The sequence below is a fragment of the Elephantulus edwardii genome, unplaced genomic scaffold, assembly GCF_000299155.1.
Source record: "Elephantulus edwardii isolate Elephantulus edwardi_28Jun2011 unplaced genomic scaffold, EleEdw1.0 scaffold00003, whole genome shotgun sequence".
Lineage (NCBI taxonomy): Eukaryota > Metazoa > Chordata > Mammalia > Macroscelidea > Macroscelididae > Elephantulus > Elephantulus edwardii.
Window position 1 is genome coordinate 11,004,547 of NW_006399753.1, and position 19,653 is coordinate 11,024,199.

Below are 19,653 nucleotides of genomic sequence, written 5' to 3' on the forward strand. Positions count from 1 at the left end.
GCTGCTGGGGGTTTATGCAGCAGCACCCTGTGTGCTAAGGGTCACACAGGTGTGGGCTGCAGGGGGGTCCCACAGTGTCCGGCAGTCTTCGCTCCTCTGGAGTTCCATGGCAGGTGGCTGGCTGCTGCTCTCCCCGGGTCTCTTCCGGGTTCCTCTCGTGGCGTTCCCCGGTCTGGCGTTCCCCGGTCTGGCGGGCGGCGGGCGGCGGCATGCGTTCCCACCGGCTGGCGGCGGGGTGCGTTCCCCCAGCTGAAGCAATTGCAATTTGATGGTACCTAACAACAACGTCTTTCTCTAAAGTCTTGCTCCTTTCTATTGTGACTTGCATGAAAGTTTATAAAGCTAATCAATTTTCCCTTCAGCCATCCCTATACATGGCTCTATAACTTTGACCACAAACAGCCACCGTATAACTGCACTGTTCCCCCTTTTCCCTGCAACTCTGATTCCTATTGCTCTTTCTGTTCTGTTCTCTCCTGCCATTTGGGCAAATGCTGCCCTTCTGACTTCATGAGGTTGGTTATTCCAAGGTATGAGTGCTTCCCTGCATTATTCTTCGCCTTAGAGGCCTGTCAACTTTCGTTTGGCTGATAGTTGAGCCAATTTTTGTTCCAGGTTCAAAAGGTAAACTAAGGTCCATAACTAGGGCCTCTCCAAACACTTGTCACACCAGAAGAGCTGAGACGTATGCGTAGTTGGAGGATGATGCTTAAGAGCGTCACGTTCTGATGGTTGAAACAATACGGAGGCAAGAAGAGCTAATTGTGGTCACGTCTCCGTAGAACAGAACACTTGATCGCAGAGAAGGCTGAGGTTCTGTCAGCTCTTCACAGGTGAATGTTTCTTTTTCTCCATGAACTAAGATTTAAAATCCATTCCTCCTAGAGACGATGCGTTTTTAGGCATCCCATCTAACACTATCCCTTTTCTTCAGTGAAGCTTATTTCCTTTACGTTAGAAATGATGGGCCTTGTTAAAGGGAGCCGGTTCAATTGAAAACACTTTGATCAGGGCCTCTGGGGTTGTATTAGGCCAGGCCTTGAGTGGGGAAGGGTTGGGATCCAGACAGACGATGAATACCAGTTGGCTTATAAACTTTAACCTTGAGTAGAATGTTGCATCTGAGCTTCTTCAGCAGAAACTTGTTAATCTTCCTGGATTGCTGGGGAGAGTTCAGGATTGGAATTTGTGAAATGCCAAGCCTGACGCCCCAAGAACTGCCTTCCTTCCCCTGTGCTCCTGCGTTGGAGTGGATGATACAGAGATGGATAGGATTTCCTCCATGCCTTCCAGCTGTGATCATCTGGGCAGCTTTTAGTGCAGGGAACTCGGCAGAGGATCCTAACCAGGCTAGAGGACTCCAGACAAGTTTTCAGTTCTCTCGTGCATGCGTGAGTGGAGAACTCAGGTTCCTCTAAGTGATGCTAGCAGCCTCCAGTTTGCTTATGGCAAAATGAGAAAGGCTCGATTGTGAGCATCCGTGCGCTGAGACTAATTCTGATTGGGTGACTGGGGAGAGGGCATGTTCCCTGGACCAGTCGGGCATGCATTTGGCTGGGCCTGGACCAGTCGGGCATGCATTTGGCTGGGCTTGTCAGAGTTCCCCAGGAGGAGATGCGATAGCATGCCAGACTCTAGTGGGGTTATCCCGAGGCTGTGACACGTAAGGACCCCTACTGGCAATGTATTAGACTGCTAACTGAAAGGTCGCTGGTTCAAATCTCCTAGCTGCTTTTCGGGAGAAAGACAGATGTTCTCTTTTATAAAGATTTACAGCCTCAAAAACTGAAGGAGGGGTTGTCATTGTGAGTTGAAGCTGATGAACAGATAATGCGGGGTGAGAAACACTTGGGGGATGAAGTCAGACTCCTAAATCCTTGCTCCAGCACTGGGCAAGGTGGGTTCTAAGCTTCAAGACGCCCCCATGTGTAACACAGTTAAGTGGTGCCTGCAATGACTCAGCAGCATGTGAGACACGTGATCAGTGCCAACAACATTTAGTACATAACTTTGCTCTTTTAAGAAGCTCTGGGGGCATAGTGCATTATGTGTTCCACTAATGGAAGGGTCAGAGGTTCGAATCTGCCACCTACTCTATGGGAGAAAGATGAGTGGTCTTCTCCCATAAATATATATGACTCAGAAAGCTGACGGGAGGTGGCTTTGAGTCAGAATTGGCAAGGAGTATTATTTTTTATAATACGTATGATTGAATGACTCTTTAGTGAGATATGGTGGCTTAGAGGTAAGGAGTTGCACTGCCAACCCAAAAATCACAAGGTTCGACTCTACTAGCTGCTCTGTGGGAGAAAGATGGGCACTTTCCTTCCATAAAGATTTACAGCCTCTAAAACCTAATGGATTGTTGCTATTAGTTGAAAGTGACACTGGGTATTATGTCTTTCATTGTTTGTGTTCAGACATTCCTCTAGGTCGTAGAGCCCTGGTGTATAAGTTGCCGTACAGCGGTCACTTGTGGTTGCTGTGAGGCTGAACACTGTGACACTGATGTGTCAAATGTGTTAATGGTTGGTTACCCGATGCGGACAGAGTGGGGCGGAGCTCCCCAATTAAAACAAGCTTGGAAGGAGGAGTGGCATCTACTTCTGTAATAATTTGCCTTCGGAAACCCTATGAACCTGCAGAGAGGATGAAAGACACCCAGGCGTTGAGGGCTCTCCTTCAAGGGGTCGTTATGAGTCGCCTGTGACTCGACAGCACTTAACAACAAGAACAACAACAACATTATGCTTTCACTGGGCAGCTAAGAAAGAGGTTTCTGAGTTCATCCAGTTGCTCTTTCTACTACATCCCAGCCTTCCACCTGCCTTTTCTTCCTACTGCTGTCACAAGGAACTGCCGGCGGACAGAGAGACAGTGTGTATAGAGAGCGGGGTTTGTCTCCAAATAAACCATGCCCACTTCTTTACCCACTGAGAACACTCTAGCAGTTTTCAAGTATTTAAGTACATTTGGGAGTAGACTGAGCTTTTTTTTTTTTTGACATGAGATTGCATGAGTGCACTTGTGAAGTACTTATACAAGGATTACACAGGGGGAACAGCAGTATTTAGCTGCTGTAGATATGGCACCGGCTGCTACGTGACAGAGATGTGAACCTGTCTGACTGTAGAATTGGCCCACAGCTCAAATATCTGCACACTGCCCTGTTTTGACCTCCATAAGGTGCCTTGCTAGAATCTCTTCCATAGGAACTGTCTGGTGGCATAGTGTGTTACCTCTTGAACTACTCACAGAAAGGCTGGCAGTTCAAACCCACCAGCCACTTTGTAGCAGAAAGACGATGCAGCCTCCTCGATCTCAGGGTCCCCATGGGTTGGAATCATCTCCCGAGCACAGCAGTGTCTGGGGTTTGCCTCCCATGAAAAGAAGGTTCATTATGTCACGTTCTTATACCGTCTCCTGGTCCAGATGGTGTTCAGCCTGTGAGACTCTTAAGCCAAAACCCGAACCTGCTGCCATCCAGTTGGTTTGATGGGTGAACCTTACAGGGCAGAGCAGAGCTGCCCACAGGTTTGCAGGGCGGCCAGGCTTCACAGGAGCCCCCTGCTCCTCCTTTCTTCCACGGAGCGGCTGCGAGTTTGAAACATCTAACCACGGATGTTTTGGTTTAACAACCCAGTGTCTTAACCACTGTGCTAGTGGGATCTAGATCCTGGTTATTACTCCCAGAAGCAGAACCATCACCACCAGACCTGACCTTACAAAGCTTAGACTGGGCGAGCTCTGGTGGCCTAGTGGCAAGAAGGTGTACTGCAACCCCAGAGGTGCACGGTTCAGATCCACCAGATGCTCTGCTATACCAGTCAGATCTGATTTGACGGTACACACAACACACACACACACACACACACACACTCTAATAAAAAAAATAAAAATTAAAAAAAAACCAAACAAACCATAGACTGAGTGATGTCTCCGAAGGTTGTTGTATGTGGTGGTCACTAGGAGGCAGAACCTACACAGTGACAGTGTTGGTGTTGTGTTGTTATGTGCTGTCGAGTCGCCCGAGACTCATAGTCACTCTATGTGCCATAGCTCCGAACCCTGCCCTGTCCTGAGCCAGTCTCATTGACTCTGACACACCCAATGCCATTGCCCCAGTTATTGTCAATCCATCTCATCCGGGGTCTTCCTCTCCTGTGCCGTCCCTCCGTCCTTCTGAGCATGATGTCCTTCTCCAAGGACCAGTTCCTCCTGGTGACGTGCCCAAAGTATATGAGATGGAGCTTCAAAATCCTAGCCTCCAAGGAGAAACTTGGTTTCACCCTCTCCAAGACATACCTATTTGTTTTCTTGGAAGTCCATGGTATTTTCAAGCCTTCTCCATCACCACAACTCTAAGGCATCATCAGTTCTTCTGTCATCCTTAGTCATTGTCCAGCTTTCTGATGCATAGCAAATAATTGTGAAGACTATTGGGAAAGTCAACTGTCGGGGACCTCTCCAGAGCAGTGAAGAGCAACAATGTCCAGCTGGAGACTAAGGTGCGCCTCATCTGGGTCATAGTTTTCACAACTGCATGCTGTGCGTCAGAGAGCTGCACAGTGACTAGGGATGAGAGAAAGAGAATTGATGCCTTCAAGTTGTGGTGCTGGAGAAGAGTGCTGAATATAACATGGATTGCTAGGAGAACAAACAGGTTTGTCCTGTAGAGGGTGAAACCAGGCTGCTCCTTTGAGGCAAAGATTCGGAAGCTTCGTCTGACATACTTTGGGCATGTTGCAAGGAGGGACCAGTCCTTGGAGAGGGACATCACGCTTGGAGGGGTAGTGGGACAGCTCAGGAGAGGAAGACCCTCGATGAGATGAATCAATTCAGTGAATCAATCGCTGAATTGATTGGAGTAATGAGAGTAAGTGTGTCAGAGACAATGAGGTTGGCATAGGCTAGAGCAGGGTTTAGGGCTCTTGTACACAGACCCGTTATAAGTCTCAAGCGACTTGACAGCAAATAATAACAACAGCAATGTCCTGGATCACACGTACCTTAGTCTCTAGACTGACGTCAATACTCCTTAGCACTCTGGAGAGGTCCCTGACAGCAGACTTCCCCAGTGTAATTTGTCTTTTGATTCCCTGAATGCTGGTGCTGAGAGTGTTGATTGTGGAGCACTTTGGTTTTTATTTTTGGTTTCTACAGATTATCCCCACCAGGCAAGCACTGGTAGCCTAACAGTAAGTAGCTGCACTGCAATCCCAAAGGCATGTGGTTCTAATCCACAAGGTATTCTGCAGGAGGAGGAGGAGCATTCTCCTTCAGTGTGATTTTCAGCCTCTGGCAGCTCCTGGAGGGTCAGCTATGGGTCAGTTCTAACTTGGTAACACACAACAGCATCCCAAAATCAGAGACTTTGGGGACTATTGTGTAGCTTCCCCCTTCTCCCAGCCCCAGGTGACTCAGTTAGAGACCCTGTGTAGCACTGAGAGTTGTAGGGAACAGGTGTGGGCTCACAGTGCTTTGGCTGGGGGTCCACATCGTCTCATTTCATGTAACCACCTGTAGCATACTTTTAGTGTTACTGTAATTTTGCAGATGGAAAAACAATAAGTGATAAAAGTAGCTATGCAAATCCAGGTCCATGTAATACTAAGTATTATGGTCTAACTCTGGTGCATACTTTTAGTGTTACTGTAATTTTGCAGATGGAAAAACAATAAGTGATAAAAGTAGCTATGCAAATCCAGGTCCATGTAATACTAAGTATTATGGTCTAACTCTGGTCAGCAGTGTCTGGAGTCAGAAATAGGCCTGAGGAGGGCAGAATACTGAACTGGAAAGTCTTCTCTGGGGACTGGAAAAACAACTCAGATGATGCTTGCTTTATATAAAATCCAGTATGCACAAGTACACACACACACACACACACACACACGCACGCACGCACGCGCGCGCCTGTCTTCTTCCTGGCTCCGGAAAGGATGTCGGATATTTCTAAGTAGCACCATAGGGAGAAATCATCCAACATTTAAGTTTTGCCCACGTCAGATTCTCTTTTCTGATATCCAGGAATAGTTCTCAGGGTATCTGAGAAAATGAGAGGTGCAGATGGTTTACACTGGGGCATGGTTTCAGACTGAAAGAAGATTATGTGCCCGTGAGCCCCAGCACTGGTGGGTCGAGGTGTGAACCTTTGCAATTCTGCTAGCAGGCCTAGAATAAGAAGTATATGCTTACCAGGGCACACTCTCTTATTGTTCGCTGTTTCCTTTTTGGCGGAAGGAGACTAGGGGGAGGAGCAGATACATAACATAATCTTCAAATGAAACTGAAGCAGCGATAATGGCAGCAATTTGGATTCAGTCAAGGGAAAAATCCCTACAGGTTACCGCTGCCTGTCTGCTTGACTGTTGAAATCAGTTGTGACTCCTTGCGACCCCGCAGGACAGAGTAGGACTACCCCGAGTTTTCCAAGACTGTGATCTTCAGGGAAGCAGCCTGCCACATCTTTCTTTCGTGGTGTTGCTGGTGGATTCAAACTTCTGACCTTTTGGTTAACAGTTAAGTGCTTAAGCACAGTAACACTGGGGCTTCTTGCCATCTGCCTGATCTGAGGTAATAAAAGTCTGATCTCTTGAAGCTGCAGAGCTGAGTGTATGCACCCTCAGTTGCAGTTGCAGTTGCAGTTGCAGTTGCAGGGCATCTGTGTATTTTCCTTGATCACTCAACAAGGGCCAAGGTGACAGCATCCCTTATGGGATACAGACCCTGGGACTGAGGTGATTACTCACCAATTGAGCCTTTTAATATCAAGACACATTTATTGTTTGCTGTCTAGCATGCTTGACAGAGAGAAGGGACACCCAGCCTGATGGAGGGCCAGCTGTTAGATGATACCTTAGACTAGAAGAAAGAACAGAATACATGCAAATGCAAAAGCCAAGTCTGCGTGTCCTTCCCACCTGGAAGTCCTAGAGGAGGACCTGCTGGAGCAAAGGAAGTCTAAGGGGAAATCAAGTAGCATGGGGTTACTGAGGCTTAGAAAATGTAGAAAAATGTAGTTAGGTGACAACCCCCTGGACTGCCAGAACCCTATCAGACACAGCTTGGAGAAGGTGCATCCAGAGAGCTCCTCGGAGGTAAAGGTGACAAAGCTTCAGCTCACACACTTTGGGCATGTGGTTAGGAGAGTCTGTTCCCTGGAAAGGGACATCATGCTTGGAAAGGTGGAGGGTCAGTGAAAGAGAGGAGGACCTGGCACGGCGACTGCAGCAGTGGGCTCTAGTGTGTCAGAGGTGACGAGGATGTCACAGGATAGGACAGGGTTGCTGGTCAGATCTGTTGTTCATAAGGTTGCGGTGAGTGGTACCCGACTTGATGGCACCTAAGAACCATCACCACCAGATGTCACGGAGTTGATTCCAGCTCATGGAAACCCTGAGTGTGTCAGAGGAGAACTGGGCTCCATGGGGCTTTCAGTGGTTGTTTCCTCGGGTGTCAATCACCAGGCCTTTCTTCCGTGCCCCTCTGGGTGGACTTGAACCTTCACGCATTTGGCTAGCAGCCATCTCATTAGCGGTTCGTATCATTCAGGGACTCTAGACTAAGGTGAACAGGTGCCATATTTCCTCCAAGTCACAGCTTTCCAGGTGCAGGGTGGCCCGGTTCACAGGTGGAAGGAGAGAGGATCCTTCTGGGCAGTTCATGCACTAGCAAGTGACCTCCAGAGCCTGACTCTGTCTGGCTCTCTCTCTAGAATGACAAACTTGCTTTACAGACCAGACTTTTAAAAAGCTCCCAAGGGATGTGTTATTATTGTTATTAGGAGCTGTTGAGTATAACTTATATTGAACCTTATGAACAAGAGCTCTGAAGTCTGTCTTATCATGCACCATCCTTCCTGTCCTTGACACATTTGAGTCTACACTGTATTGATCCATCTCAGTGAGGGTCTTACTCTTGCTGGCCCTCAGCACTTCCAAGCATGACGTCCCTTTCCAAAGGAAAATAGCCTTTTCTATCAACATGTCCAAAACATGGAAGAAGCAGCTTCCGTAGTTTATTAACTTCCTTTTTAACAATGCCTGCATTGATTTCTGAACACTTTACTCTGGCAGTCATTGTTAGGTGCTGCTGAACTGCCTCTCACTCATATGTTCTATGCCATTGAGTTGACCGTGACACACAGTGACCCTAGAACAGCCCCTGAACTTTGCCCTGTCCGTCCTATTCTCACAACCTTTGCGAGGCTCAAGCCCGTGGTTGCAGTCACTGTTTTCGGTCCGTCTCATTGAGGAGCTTCCTCTTTCGCTGGTCCTGTCTTTCCCAGAATGACGTCGTTTTCCAAAAGCTGGCTGCTTCTGACTACCCAGGTATGAGATGATGCTTGACCGTCCCTTCCTCTAAGGAGCACCTGCCCTGACTCCTACAGACTGCTGGATAACAGAATGAAGTGCCGCCAGTCCTCGGCATCCTGTCATTCTCTGTTGAGCTTAAACCCATTTTTGCAGGCCCTGTGTCTGTCCATTTCGTTGAGGGTCTTCCTCTTTTTCCCGGACCCTCTACTTTACCAAGCATGGTGTCCTTTGTCAGGAAGTGCGTGAAGTCACACTCTTCCCTTACAGGATTCATCCTGTCGTTAGCTGGAGCCGCTGCCCATCTGAAACATGTGACTTGCCTATGCTCTGGTGGCCTCGTGCGCCAAGAGTCGTGCTGCCACACCAGGGGCATGTGGCTTGGATCCAGCAGTGCTCAGCAGGGGCAGAAGGGGCAGTCTCTGCCTGTGTGATTCACAGGCTCTGGAACCCACTGGAGGGTCAGCTAGGAGCATCTTCCAGCTCGACTGCACAGACCAGCAGCATCAGTAATCATTGAACACACATGATAACCTCCAGGGGCTTGTCCCCTTATCTTTTCCATGGGAGGCCATGGAGGGCCAGAGCAGAGCCGGCAGGGCATCTGTGCGCTCATTCCCTGTTCTCTCTCTTCTGCTCCTTGTCACCTTGTCACAGAGGCAGGCGGTCTCCAATACCACTTTCTTGCCCCTTGTTAACTGTCAACAATACACCGGCTGCTCTCCTGCACCACCATCAGCTGTGGCTGGGACCATACCACCACGTGGTTCACAGTGACTGATTTTTAAAGTGGTTCGCCAGACTGTTCTTTATAAGTCCATCAGAATCTGGGAGCACCCGTTGGACCTCATAGCAACGCATGAGCCTCCACTGACACGGGCGGCGGCTGCACAGGAAGTGCCTTACCTGGGAACTGAGCCAGGTTCTCCCACCTGGGAGGTGGAAAAACTTACCTGCTAACCCGCCACTGTCCCCTTCTTATGCTGCTTTATTATTTTCTACTTGCTGTGCCCCCAGTAGACGGTAAGCTCCTTGAGAACCAAGCGTATATTGCTGCTGTTAGATGTTAGTAACCCTGTGAACAACAGATCACAGCCTTGCTGTATGGTGCACTGTCCCCCCCACTCCCTGCCATGCCAGAGCGCTGCAGTTCTGTGCCAACCCATCACCTGCGGGGTCTCTCTTGGTGACCCTTCACCTTTCCAAGCATGCTCTTTTCCCCTCCTGACAGCATGCCCTGAGTATGTGAGATGAAATTTCAGCAGTCATCACTTTATTTCCAGCGGGTGATCGTTTTTTCCCCCCTCCGTCTTCCTTATTCCTATACCAGGGATATCCTTCTATCCCCCAAGCAAGCAGTTGACAGTAAGCATTTGCTGACAGTAAATGAAGTGTGCATGTTTTCATTTATGCACCATTGGACCACATGTCTGGGTTAAAGTCAGTGCAAGACAAGATTTCTGTTATGGGACACTATTGTAAATGGGGCTAAGGACCAAGAGAAGGGACACTTAACCATACAAAGTGACCAGCGTTCAGTCCTCAGGAGGCCAGCTTTCGCTCTGAGGCCCCTAGCGCATCTGCCAGATGGGCAGCTAAGCTAAGGACAGTTCCCCGTGGCTCCAAGGACAAGAGCCTGTCTCCCGGCAGTGATTCCCAAAAGCTGAGCTTTGCTTCCTCCTTAAAACTAATTTCATTAGTAATCAATAGTAAGAAATTAAATGGATTTTTTTAGGAGTAAGTAGATTAAGCTGGTTAAAAAATTAGCCATCTGCCAGGCCGAAGGATGAGCAACATATTGGCAGTTCTTCCACCGAAATTTGTCTGACATCTGTAGGGTGTTGGACACAGAATTTCCACATCCCTACCCTCGTTCTTTTTGGTATTCAAAGAAAGAGTAAGGTAAGGGAGGTGCAAATTATGTCCAATATAATGAGGCTGGACAATGAAAAAAGGTGAAAGAAGAATTGATGCTTTAGAAAAGCACTGAATATCCCTTGGAACGCCAAAAGAACAAACAGATACGTCTTAGAAAAGGTGCAGCCGGAGTGCTCCTGGGAGGCGAGGCTGGCGAAGCTTGTCTGACATATTTTGGACGTGTTGTTAGGAGAGGCTCTTGGGAAGGGACAGCATGCTTGGAAAGGAGCAGGGTCAGCGAAAGAGAGAAGACCCTCAAAGAGATGGACAGAGTGAGTGAAGCAATGGGTCTCAAGCGAATGGCACGTGGATGGTGAGGATGGCACAGGATGGGGCAGGATTCAGATCTGTTGTTCATAGGGTCGCTATGAATCCTTAACTCAAAGGCACCTAGACACAACCCTCTTTATGTTTTTTAAGGACTCCTGTGTCTTCCCGTTGCCGTTCACAGGAGACCCCAGCGCCAGCCCGCGCGCCCGGCCCGCGTCCAGCAGAAGGAGGGCGGGGAGGCGAGCCTGCGGGGAAGCGAGCCTGCGGGCGAGCGGCCGGGAGCGACCGCAGCACCCCGGGCGGCCCCCTCCGCTCGGCGGGCGCCAGGCAGCCCGCAGCCTCGCTTCCTGCACCCACACGGGACGAAAAAAGAACGCGGACAACTTTTTTTGGTGCCTCCTCTTACAAAACACTGGCGTAACGAGGCCGTGGAAGGAACCGCTGTGGGGGCGGCCGCGGGCACGGGAGCTTTCGTAGCCGAGCGCGTGCTCGTGGCGGAACTTGGCCCAAGGGGCGTGGCCTACCGTTGATGGGCGTGCCGGGGGTGTGGCCTGGCGTCCATAGCCGGGCGCTCTTCGGGGTCGGAACTTTGCCCAGAGGGCGGGGCCGTGTGGAGGCGTGGCCTGGTATGGGCGGGGCGGGCGCGGCCCCGGGAACGGGGCTGTCGTAGAGGCGCGCCCCCGCGTCGGCCCTTGGCTCCCAGAGGGAGCTGGCGTGGGGGCGTGGCCTTTGCTGTGGATGGGGCGGGGCCCGCTGTGGAATGGGCGGGGCCCCGGGGCGTGCCCTGCCGTGGGCTGTGTGGCGCGGGGGCGTGACCGGCTGGGGGCGGGGACGGGGTGGTGCGCGGGCGGCGGGGGCGGGGCCGCGCGCGGCGGAGGCGGCGCGCGTGCGCAGACCACTTCCTTGTTTGTCCTCGTGACTGGAGCGGAGCGAGGAGCGCTCAGTCGGGCCCTGGCCGCCGCCTGTCATCTCGTCTCCAGGGGCCGCACGGCCGCAGGAGTCCTCCGCCCCGCAGCCCTTCGGCTCGCCCGTCCCCGCCGCCCAGAGCCGCCGTCTCCGCGCCGCCGGCATGAGCCCCGAGAGGCAGGTCCCCGCGAGCCCCCTGCCCGGAGCCGCGCGCTGAGTTGCAGGCTGCGCGCCGAGCGCCGCCGCCGGGGAAGCCGCGCGCCAGGCCGGCGGCGGGCGTTCATGCGCCCCGGGAGCCCGCGCCGCCTCACCCCCGGTCGCGCTTGTGTCTCGCCCTCCCGGCAGGATGCCGGACCAGATCTCCGTGTCCGAGTTCATCGCCGAGACCACCGAGGACTACAACTCACCCACCACGTCCAGCTTCACCACGCGGCTGCACAACTGCAGGAACACCGTCACGCTGCTGGAGGAGGTAGGTGCGCGCGCCCCGGAGCCCGGCCCGCCGCCCGGGGCGCACGGGGTCCCCACCCCCTGCGGGCGCCCCCCGCACCCTGTGCGCCCTTCTTCCCGGGTCCCTGCGCATCAGAGGCCGGAGCCGAGCTCGGCGGCCGGGGGCGAGGACGGGGTGCTGGACACGGCGCCCCTCCCGGGTGCTGGCCACTTTCCACATCACGGTGACCCCTCTGGTCACCCGCCAAGTCGGTGGTGACCGGGCCACTGAGGGCAGAGGCGCTGAGCAGCGTGGCCGCGGCCAAGGTCACCGGGAAGGGACTGGCGATGGGCAAGGGAGCGCATCTCTCCGCGGCCAGCTGGGCCAGGGAGTCTTGGCCGCGGAGGCAAGGGCGATGGAAAAATCCCAGAAGGAATCAGAAGGTGCTTGGTCGTGGCTGCTTCCTCCCTGGTTCCCCCCCCCCCCCCGCTGGGCAGCAGAGGCCAAAGCTTAGTGAGAAGAGGTCAGTGCAGACAGGTCCCCCCACCCCAGGCGCGGCTGCTGCCCAGCAGGACCTGCCACTTGGAGACTGATGCTGCCTAGGGAGCGGGCCAGACCTGAGATAGAAGGCCCCCCCCCACCCCGTGGCAGGACACACAGCCCCGCTAACTAGGCTCTCTGGGACTCTTGGGGTGCAGGGGACAGAGCCAAGGGCAAGGCGAGGCCCTTTGCATTTTGAAGCGAATTCGTGATGGAACTCGGGCGAGTAAGAACGAACCAGCAGCTGCCCAGCTGGAGCCTCCGTGAAAATAGGACATTTGCCCTGGAGCTCAGCACCATCTCTGAGTGTCAAAAAGCACCACTCCCTGACAAACAAGCCCAGCCCATACATACTGCCAGCAAAAAGCCAGCTGAAGGTGAAGTTAGGGGGAAATAGATCATTATGTCTTAGGTACAGTTGAGGTTTGGGGACCAGTTGTTTTTTCAGTTCCCCGGTGGCTGGTCCTCTGTAAGATCCGGGAAGGTTGGGCTGCTCTGGGCCTCTGCTCTGGATGCTGCAAGGTGCCCTGTATCCGGCCAGGCTGCCTGCAGAGGAGGCGTTGCAAACGCAAGTGTCTTCAGTTCTAGGAGAGGGCGGCCCATTCTGTCTGCATGGTGCTGGTGGGCCTCTGTCTGAACACTGACAGTTGGAAGTCCTTCTGGAGTTCTCTGTCGAGTCTGAGTTAGGCAATTGGGCTGAATTTTGAGATGCATGGAGACCTCCTTCCTAACTAGGTTTGTTTGAAAGCCGGAGGAAATGGTTCTTTTTCTGTCATTAGGAATTGCCAGTCTCTTGCCCTCGTTCCTGATACTTAGTATCTGGAATTATATTTGAATTGCCAGGCATTCAACCCCATGATGCGTCTGTCCTTCCCTTCCTTAATTGTGATAAATTGGAACGGGCTGGTTGCTTTAGGAACATTTGCATCCTTTCTATATACTAATTGTATATATCTCCAAAGAATGTGATGTGGACTAGACTGAGTGCTGGTTTTCCTTCCAGATAAGTTCTTTCATGGTAATAGAACTGTCAGTTTTTGTTAACTTTCCCTTTCTGTACTCCCAGATAGTGTTACTGTATTCTGTTTGTGCAGGGTATGATAAGACAAGTAGTTGTTAGCAGTGTGTGCATGTTTTGGAACACTGTCGCCTTGGGTTAATGTTAAAATTACTTGCTACTGCTGTTGCTCTTTAGTTACTTGCCAAACCCATTGTCATGATTCTGACTCACAGTGACCCTGTAAGGACAGAGGAGAACTGCTCCACTGCTTTTCCAAGGTTGTAATCTTTATAAACACTGACTGCTACATCGTTCTGCCACATAGGGCTTGTGTGCTTCAGCTACTAACTTTTTCGTCAGCACTTCAGAGCTTTAACCATTGTTTGCCCCAGGCTCCTCTTTATTCCTGTAAAGTAACTAAGTTGCAATGTAAGTGTAATAGTTACCTATTTTGTGAGGAATAGAAGAGATCATACCGTTTAAGTATAATCACCTTTGATCTTCACCAGAAATTGAACCAGGCTAGACAGTTAACAACAACAACAAAAAAAATGGCATGTTAGAATACTTTGATGATACCCTTGTTCTCAAAAATGTAACAGTATTTCATTCAGAATGACACAGTAATTTTGTTGTTTCTTCTAAGCTGAGTGCAGTACTGGTCAGGAAGGCATTGTCCCTAATTTGCATCTTTCAGCTCATGAATATTTCATGAGGTTGGACCTTAAGAGTGGTTGCCTTTTGCATAAATGTAAAGTCTAAGTTTTAGCTTTTACATTATGTTAATTACTACATTTGAATTTTTACATCCTCCCACATTTACATCTAGAGTCAGGCATTATTATAAATATATCGTATGCCTTCATTGGATCTGAATTCAATTCTTAGAAAATACGGGGTTTTAATGTTGTTGCCCCCAAAATAGTAGGAAAAGTTTTGGGTAAACCACAGAATGTTGCTGGCATGTGCTTCACAGATGAGACGGTAGGGAACTTCGTGAACACTACTGTGTTATTTTGTGGTTATTCTTAGGAATAAGACTTTTGGGTACTTTCTGGTGATGTGGAAACTCAGGAATGGAAATTAATGTGAGAAGTTGGGAATCCTCTTTAATTCTCTCTCTAGTTCTAGTAATTAAGTGGCACCCCCCACCTCAAACCCCCCCCCCATTTACTTGTTAACTTTTCTAATTCTTTGCATTTTTAATTACCATTTCTAATTCTAAATTCAAAACTATGTGAAACCTCTGAGCTTGGACCCTGGAAACTGAATGCTCGTTGGCAGTGAGTGTACTGCACAGATGGGGGTGCTTCCATTAACTCTGGGGTGAGCACTCTAGGATGTGTCTGAATGATGTGGTAAGAAACAGAGATGCACCAGTCAGATCTGATTTGACGGTACGCACACAAAAAAAATAATTAAAAAAAAAATAAATGAAGAGACAGGGCTGAATTTGGGGCGTGAGCTGTGGGGTGAAGGTCCCCCGCTGGCTCTGGGGTTCCTGGCTGCCTGGCGCACAGTGAGTCTTTGAGAGGCAGGAATGGCTCGCTGGTGTGCTGCCAAGGTTTCATGCTGGTGTGTGAGTGTTTGCCAAGCAAAAAGCCAGTGTTTTGCTTTTTCAGCAGCCAGACCACACTAACGTGTGCCATTTCACTCGTGACTGTTTGGAAGTCATGAATAAGTGACTGGCTTTCCCAGGAAGGGAGCAAGCGAGCATGCCAAGTCTGAAGACTCAAGACTAGGGTTACTTAGAGCTCTGTGAAGCGGGGGGGGGGAGGGGTATCATTTACCAGCTTAGGAAATGAAAATTTGCTTTTTTATTTCATCTGAGACTGTTTGTTTTTTAATTTTTATTTTATATTTGTTTACAGAGTTTATATATGTTGTGTTTCACACTAAGCTTTATTCATATTGCATTTCACACCATCATTCCCATTCATTAATATTTTATAAAATTAATCACCATTGAATTGTGCCTACCAGTACCCTGTCTTTCAGGTACTCTCTTGGGACTGTTATATGCTTTTGAGTTGGAACTGACTCATAGCTGTCCTTCCAGCAGGTTTTCAGAGGTAATAAATTGCATGAGAGGAGATTGCCCATCTGTGGTATTAGCCTAAAAGTTGGCTTTTTTAGCTTTTAGTCTCTGGTCTCCAGCTGCCTTAATTGCAGACACATGGTCTTGCAAATCATCAACAGCTGTGGGACTAGGAAAAGCTAAAGAGTGTTTCCCGCACTGAGTGGCAAAACTTGAATGAGAACCTGGTGATGGTGGAGGAGAGACTGTGGCATTGCTAAAGAGAAACGGTGACCTGAAGCTTCTTGCATTTCTGCTGGCCACAGTTACTGGCATTCTTGTTGGATGCTTGAAGGAGAAGCTGACTTATAAACTGCTCTGAGGCAGACTTGGCTGGATGATTTGGATTTGACTGCTGAACTGAAACCAGAACCTGCACTAATTGAAGAATTGTGCCTTGGAACTTGGCCTAAAACCTGCATTTGTATTGGGTGATATTCTTTGCCTACCCTACTCTCCAACTTACTTCCCTAACAAATACCATTCTCATTACCACAGCTGTGAATCAGTGAGTCAACAATGAATAAAGGAACCTCTTGCTGTTGGTGTGGTTCCAGAGGCACCATTATGCCTGACTATGGGCTCTCTGTCTGCTTTTTGCTCTGGGGCAGTGAGGGGCAGGTGGTGGTGTTCTCACTCCCTCTGCTCTTTCAGAGAGAGGTTTATGGCCCTGTGTCCCTATGTCCCATTTTCTCCTCTCTAGACATCATCTAGCTTCTGCAGAGCTGCTGGTCGATTCTAACTATGTACCTTTGGGCTGACAGTGCAGGCCCTTACCACTGTTGTTTTTATGTTCTGTCCAATCTCCTGTGACTGATAGTGACCCTCTGTACAACAGCTCTGAACCTTGCCCTGTCCTGAGCCAATTTCATCATCTCCAACAAACCCAGTCCCATTTCCCCAGTCACTGAATCCATCCATCTCATCCTGGGTCTTCCTCTCCTGCACTCTTGCTCTCCCTTTCTAAGCATGATGTTCTTCTCCAAGGACTGGTCCCTCCTGGCAACATGCCCAAATTATGTGAGACAGCTTCAAAATCCTTGTCTTCAGGGAGCAGCTTGGTTTCACCTGTTTGTTCTCCCCACATTCCACGGTATGTTCATCACTCTTCTCCAGCACCACAACTCAGAGGTATTGATTCTTCTTCTGCCATCCTTAGTCATTGTTCAGCTCTCTGACGCATAGCAAATAATTGCAAAGACTATGGCCTGTATCAGAGGCATCTTAGTCTCCAGACTGATAGCGTTGTTCTTGCGTACTCTAGAGAGACTTCCCCAGTGAAATTCATCTTTTGATTTCCTGACTGCTGGTGCCAAGAGTGTTTATTGTGGAACCAAGCAAATTTCAGTCTCTTCTCTGTCCATCATGAAGCTGTCAGTTGACCCAGTGATGAGAATCTTTGTTTTCTTAAGGTTGAGCTTCAATCAACGTGGGAGTTACTCCCTTTTCAGTAAAGTTCTTATGCCAGCTGGACAGCTGGATGTCATCAGTATGTGTATCTACTCTCAGTGTATAATTTTTGGTTTTTGCCATTTTTCTTTATACTGATCACATTGGTAAATGGCCCTGAAAATCTGAACTTGTTCATCAGTTACAAGGGTTCTAAAATCCAAGTATAATATACCTACCTCCTTAAAGTTTGAAAGCAATAAACTTAATTGAAAGTGCCATTTGTAAATGAATTGCTAAACTTAGAAAAATTGGAAGCAGAAGTGGCATCCACTTCCTAAACAACATGCCTCCAGAAACTCTATGAGCTTTGATAAATGATAATTGTCGATAGTTATAGAGAGGCTTCAGGCCTTTTGTTTTTAGGGTCTCTATGAGGCATGCTGGACTTGAAGGCAATCCACAACAACAAACTTAGAAAGCCCATTAATTACCCTAAACTAGTAGTCAGAAAGAACAAGCTTTGAAAGCTTTTAGATAAAATCAAGATTGGTCTTGTTTCTTGCTTAAGAGAAGGAAACTGGTTGGTTGGTCCCTGATGTCTTGACTGTAAAACAGAGAGGCAATCAAGCCTTCCCTCTGATGTTTGTCTTCCACACGGAATTTTGGGCTCTGTGGCCCCACTCTCTATGAGAGCTGGAGGTCCTTCAGCGAGTTGAGTTGGTTTTTCCCCCCTGAACATAAGCAACAGAGGCCGTAAATGAAGCATATATATCAGTCTGCGTTAGCAAAGGGAGTATAGGATGGTCCCTTTATGAGCCAGACCTCTTGCTTTTTCTAAAAGTAGGTTCAAACCTGTTAGCCAGGTATTCCACACTAAATACTTACACATCTATCCTCTAATAAATCCGTCTGGTGACATTCTTATAATTGACTTTTACATGTGAATAAACAAGGTTCAAAGGGGTGGAATGACTTGCCCAAGGTTACAGACTGTGTTAACTATAAAGATGAGCTGTGAATGTAGGATCCTGCTAGTTGTTTTGTCTTGCAGGGCCCCTGCAAAGAGAAATGTTCTTTTTCTTATCCCTGCTTGTCTTCTAATGGCTGAGAGAGAGCATTTTGGAGAGAGAGAGGGAAAGGGTCGCCAATTCCTTTTCTGTGTTCTTGGACTCTTGTTGGACTTCTCGTTAAGTCTCCGCCTTTGGTGGTGATGACCCTGCTGCCAGCCGTCCTCCCTGGCTCAGCAGAATCGAGATCGCCCTGTGGCTTCCAGCTCCACCTGGCACACTTACTAGTCTGGAACTTCTGACCAACCTGTCTCCGCCTGTGAGCTGCCCACAGGCCTGGCTGGAAAACCACAACTCTTCTCTGGAGTTGCCGCAGGGAGCTCTGGCCGTCTGCCTCTTGGCTTCCCGGCCCTCCACAGCTCTGTCTGTTAGAAGTCTGTGGCTTGGGGAATCACTGAATGCCATTGCTGAAGGGACTTAGGAGAGATTAAGAGCCTGCTGTCTGAGGGGCTTATGGGCGACGTTGTTGTATACGACTGATTTGGAACAGACCCATCCATAGCTGACCCTCCAGTGGGTTTTCAGAGACAATCAATTGCATGGGAGAATATTAACCAACTTTCCTCTGTGGAGCAGCTGGTGGATTCGAATTGTGTGCCTTCAGGATTGCACCGCAGCTTCTTACCACCAGGCCATCAGAGCTCCCTAAGATGTAATGAGAGTCAGATAGTCACTCGTAGTGTTTTAGAAAGCTGATTTGTTATTGTTATGTGTTGTTGAGTCAGTTATGAAGCCTAGTGACCCAGTGAGTAACAGGTTTGAACTCTGTCCTGTCCTGTGCCAACCTCACCGTCTCTGACACTCTTCAGCGTATTAAGTGACTGTCAATTGATCTTGTTGAAGATCTGGTCTTAGGTTGACCCTGCTCCTTTACAAGCATGCGGTAGCTAGCCCCTCCTAACAGCTTGCCCAGAGTATGTGAGGGGGGCTGCACTGTCCTGCGTCTAAGGAGCACTCTGGTCTTACTTTGTCCAGGGCTGGCTGTTCTGTTGGAAGTCCACGGGATAATCAGTACTTTTCTCCAACTGCATGACTCGGAAGGTGTCATCCTTAGTTATTGTCCAGCTCTCAGATACATAGCAAGCAAATTGAGAACAGTGCTGTGGATCATGTGCACTTTTAGTCTTCGGTCCTATTGTTTTCACTCACGGGCACTAGGATCTAGAGAGAATATGGAGTGGATTCGGGTCTCCCGCTCCCAATCCAGGTCTTTCTCCATGCTGTTTTCTGATAGGGCCGTAGAACTGGACTGTACATGATGGGAGAGCTTCTTGCCACACACTTCCATCCAGGAAGAAGGGAGAGTAAATGTGAATGTGGGAACTGACCACACTGCTCCAGCGTGCTGGTCATGGCCTGGACTCACAGGCATGCCGGGTCGGACCACCATCCCCCTCCCTAATGTGGCACTCGAAACTTCCTTTTGAAACCTTTTTTGGTGTTTGACATTCCAACACTCCTAGGGCTTTACCTTTGTGTCTTAAGTCAAAGGAGCGTCAGAGAGATGGTTTCCATTTAAGAAACCTAGTCATTTTGGGAAGTAGAACTTGAGCATGCTTTACAACATAAGCCTTCGCTTCCTCAGTTAACCAGTAATTGCCATTGTTTGGAGCCTACAAGGAGATAATGCACACAAGGTGACTTCACATCAGGTGACTTCATTCTTTTTTTTTTTTATTTTTATTTTTTTTTCCATTTCTTTTTTTTCCCCCTATAATTATATTTTATTAATTTTCATA

The 19,653-nt window shown here is 49.2% G+C and overlaps 1 protein-coding gene across 1 annotated transcript in view; it reads left to right on the forward strand.

Annotated features, from left to right (window-relative positions):
• Positions 1-11,736: 11,736 nt before the first annotated feature.
• ASAP1 (ArfGAP with SH3 domain, ankyrin repeat and PH domain 1) overlaps positions 11,737-19,653 on the forward strand; it is a 270,638-nt gene continuing 262,721 nt past the window's right edge. The window contains exon 1 of the mRNA XM_006879286.1: positions 11,737-11,880. Coding sequence (XP_006879348.1) covers positions 11,755-11,880 — 126 coding nt within the window. The 5' untranslated portion in view covers positions 11,737-11,754. The remainder of the gene's footprint in view (positions 11,881-19,653) is intronic.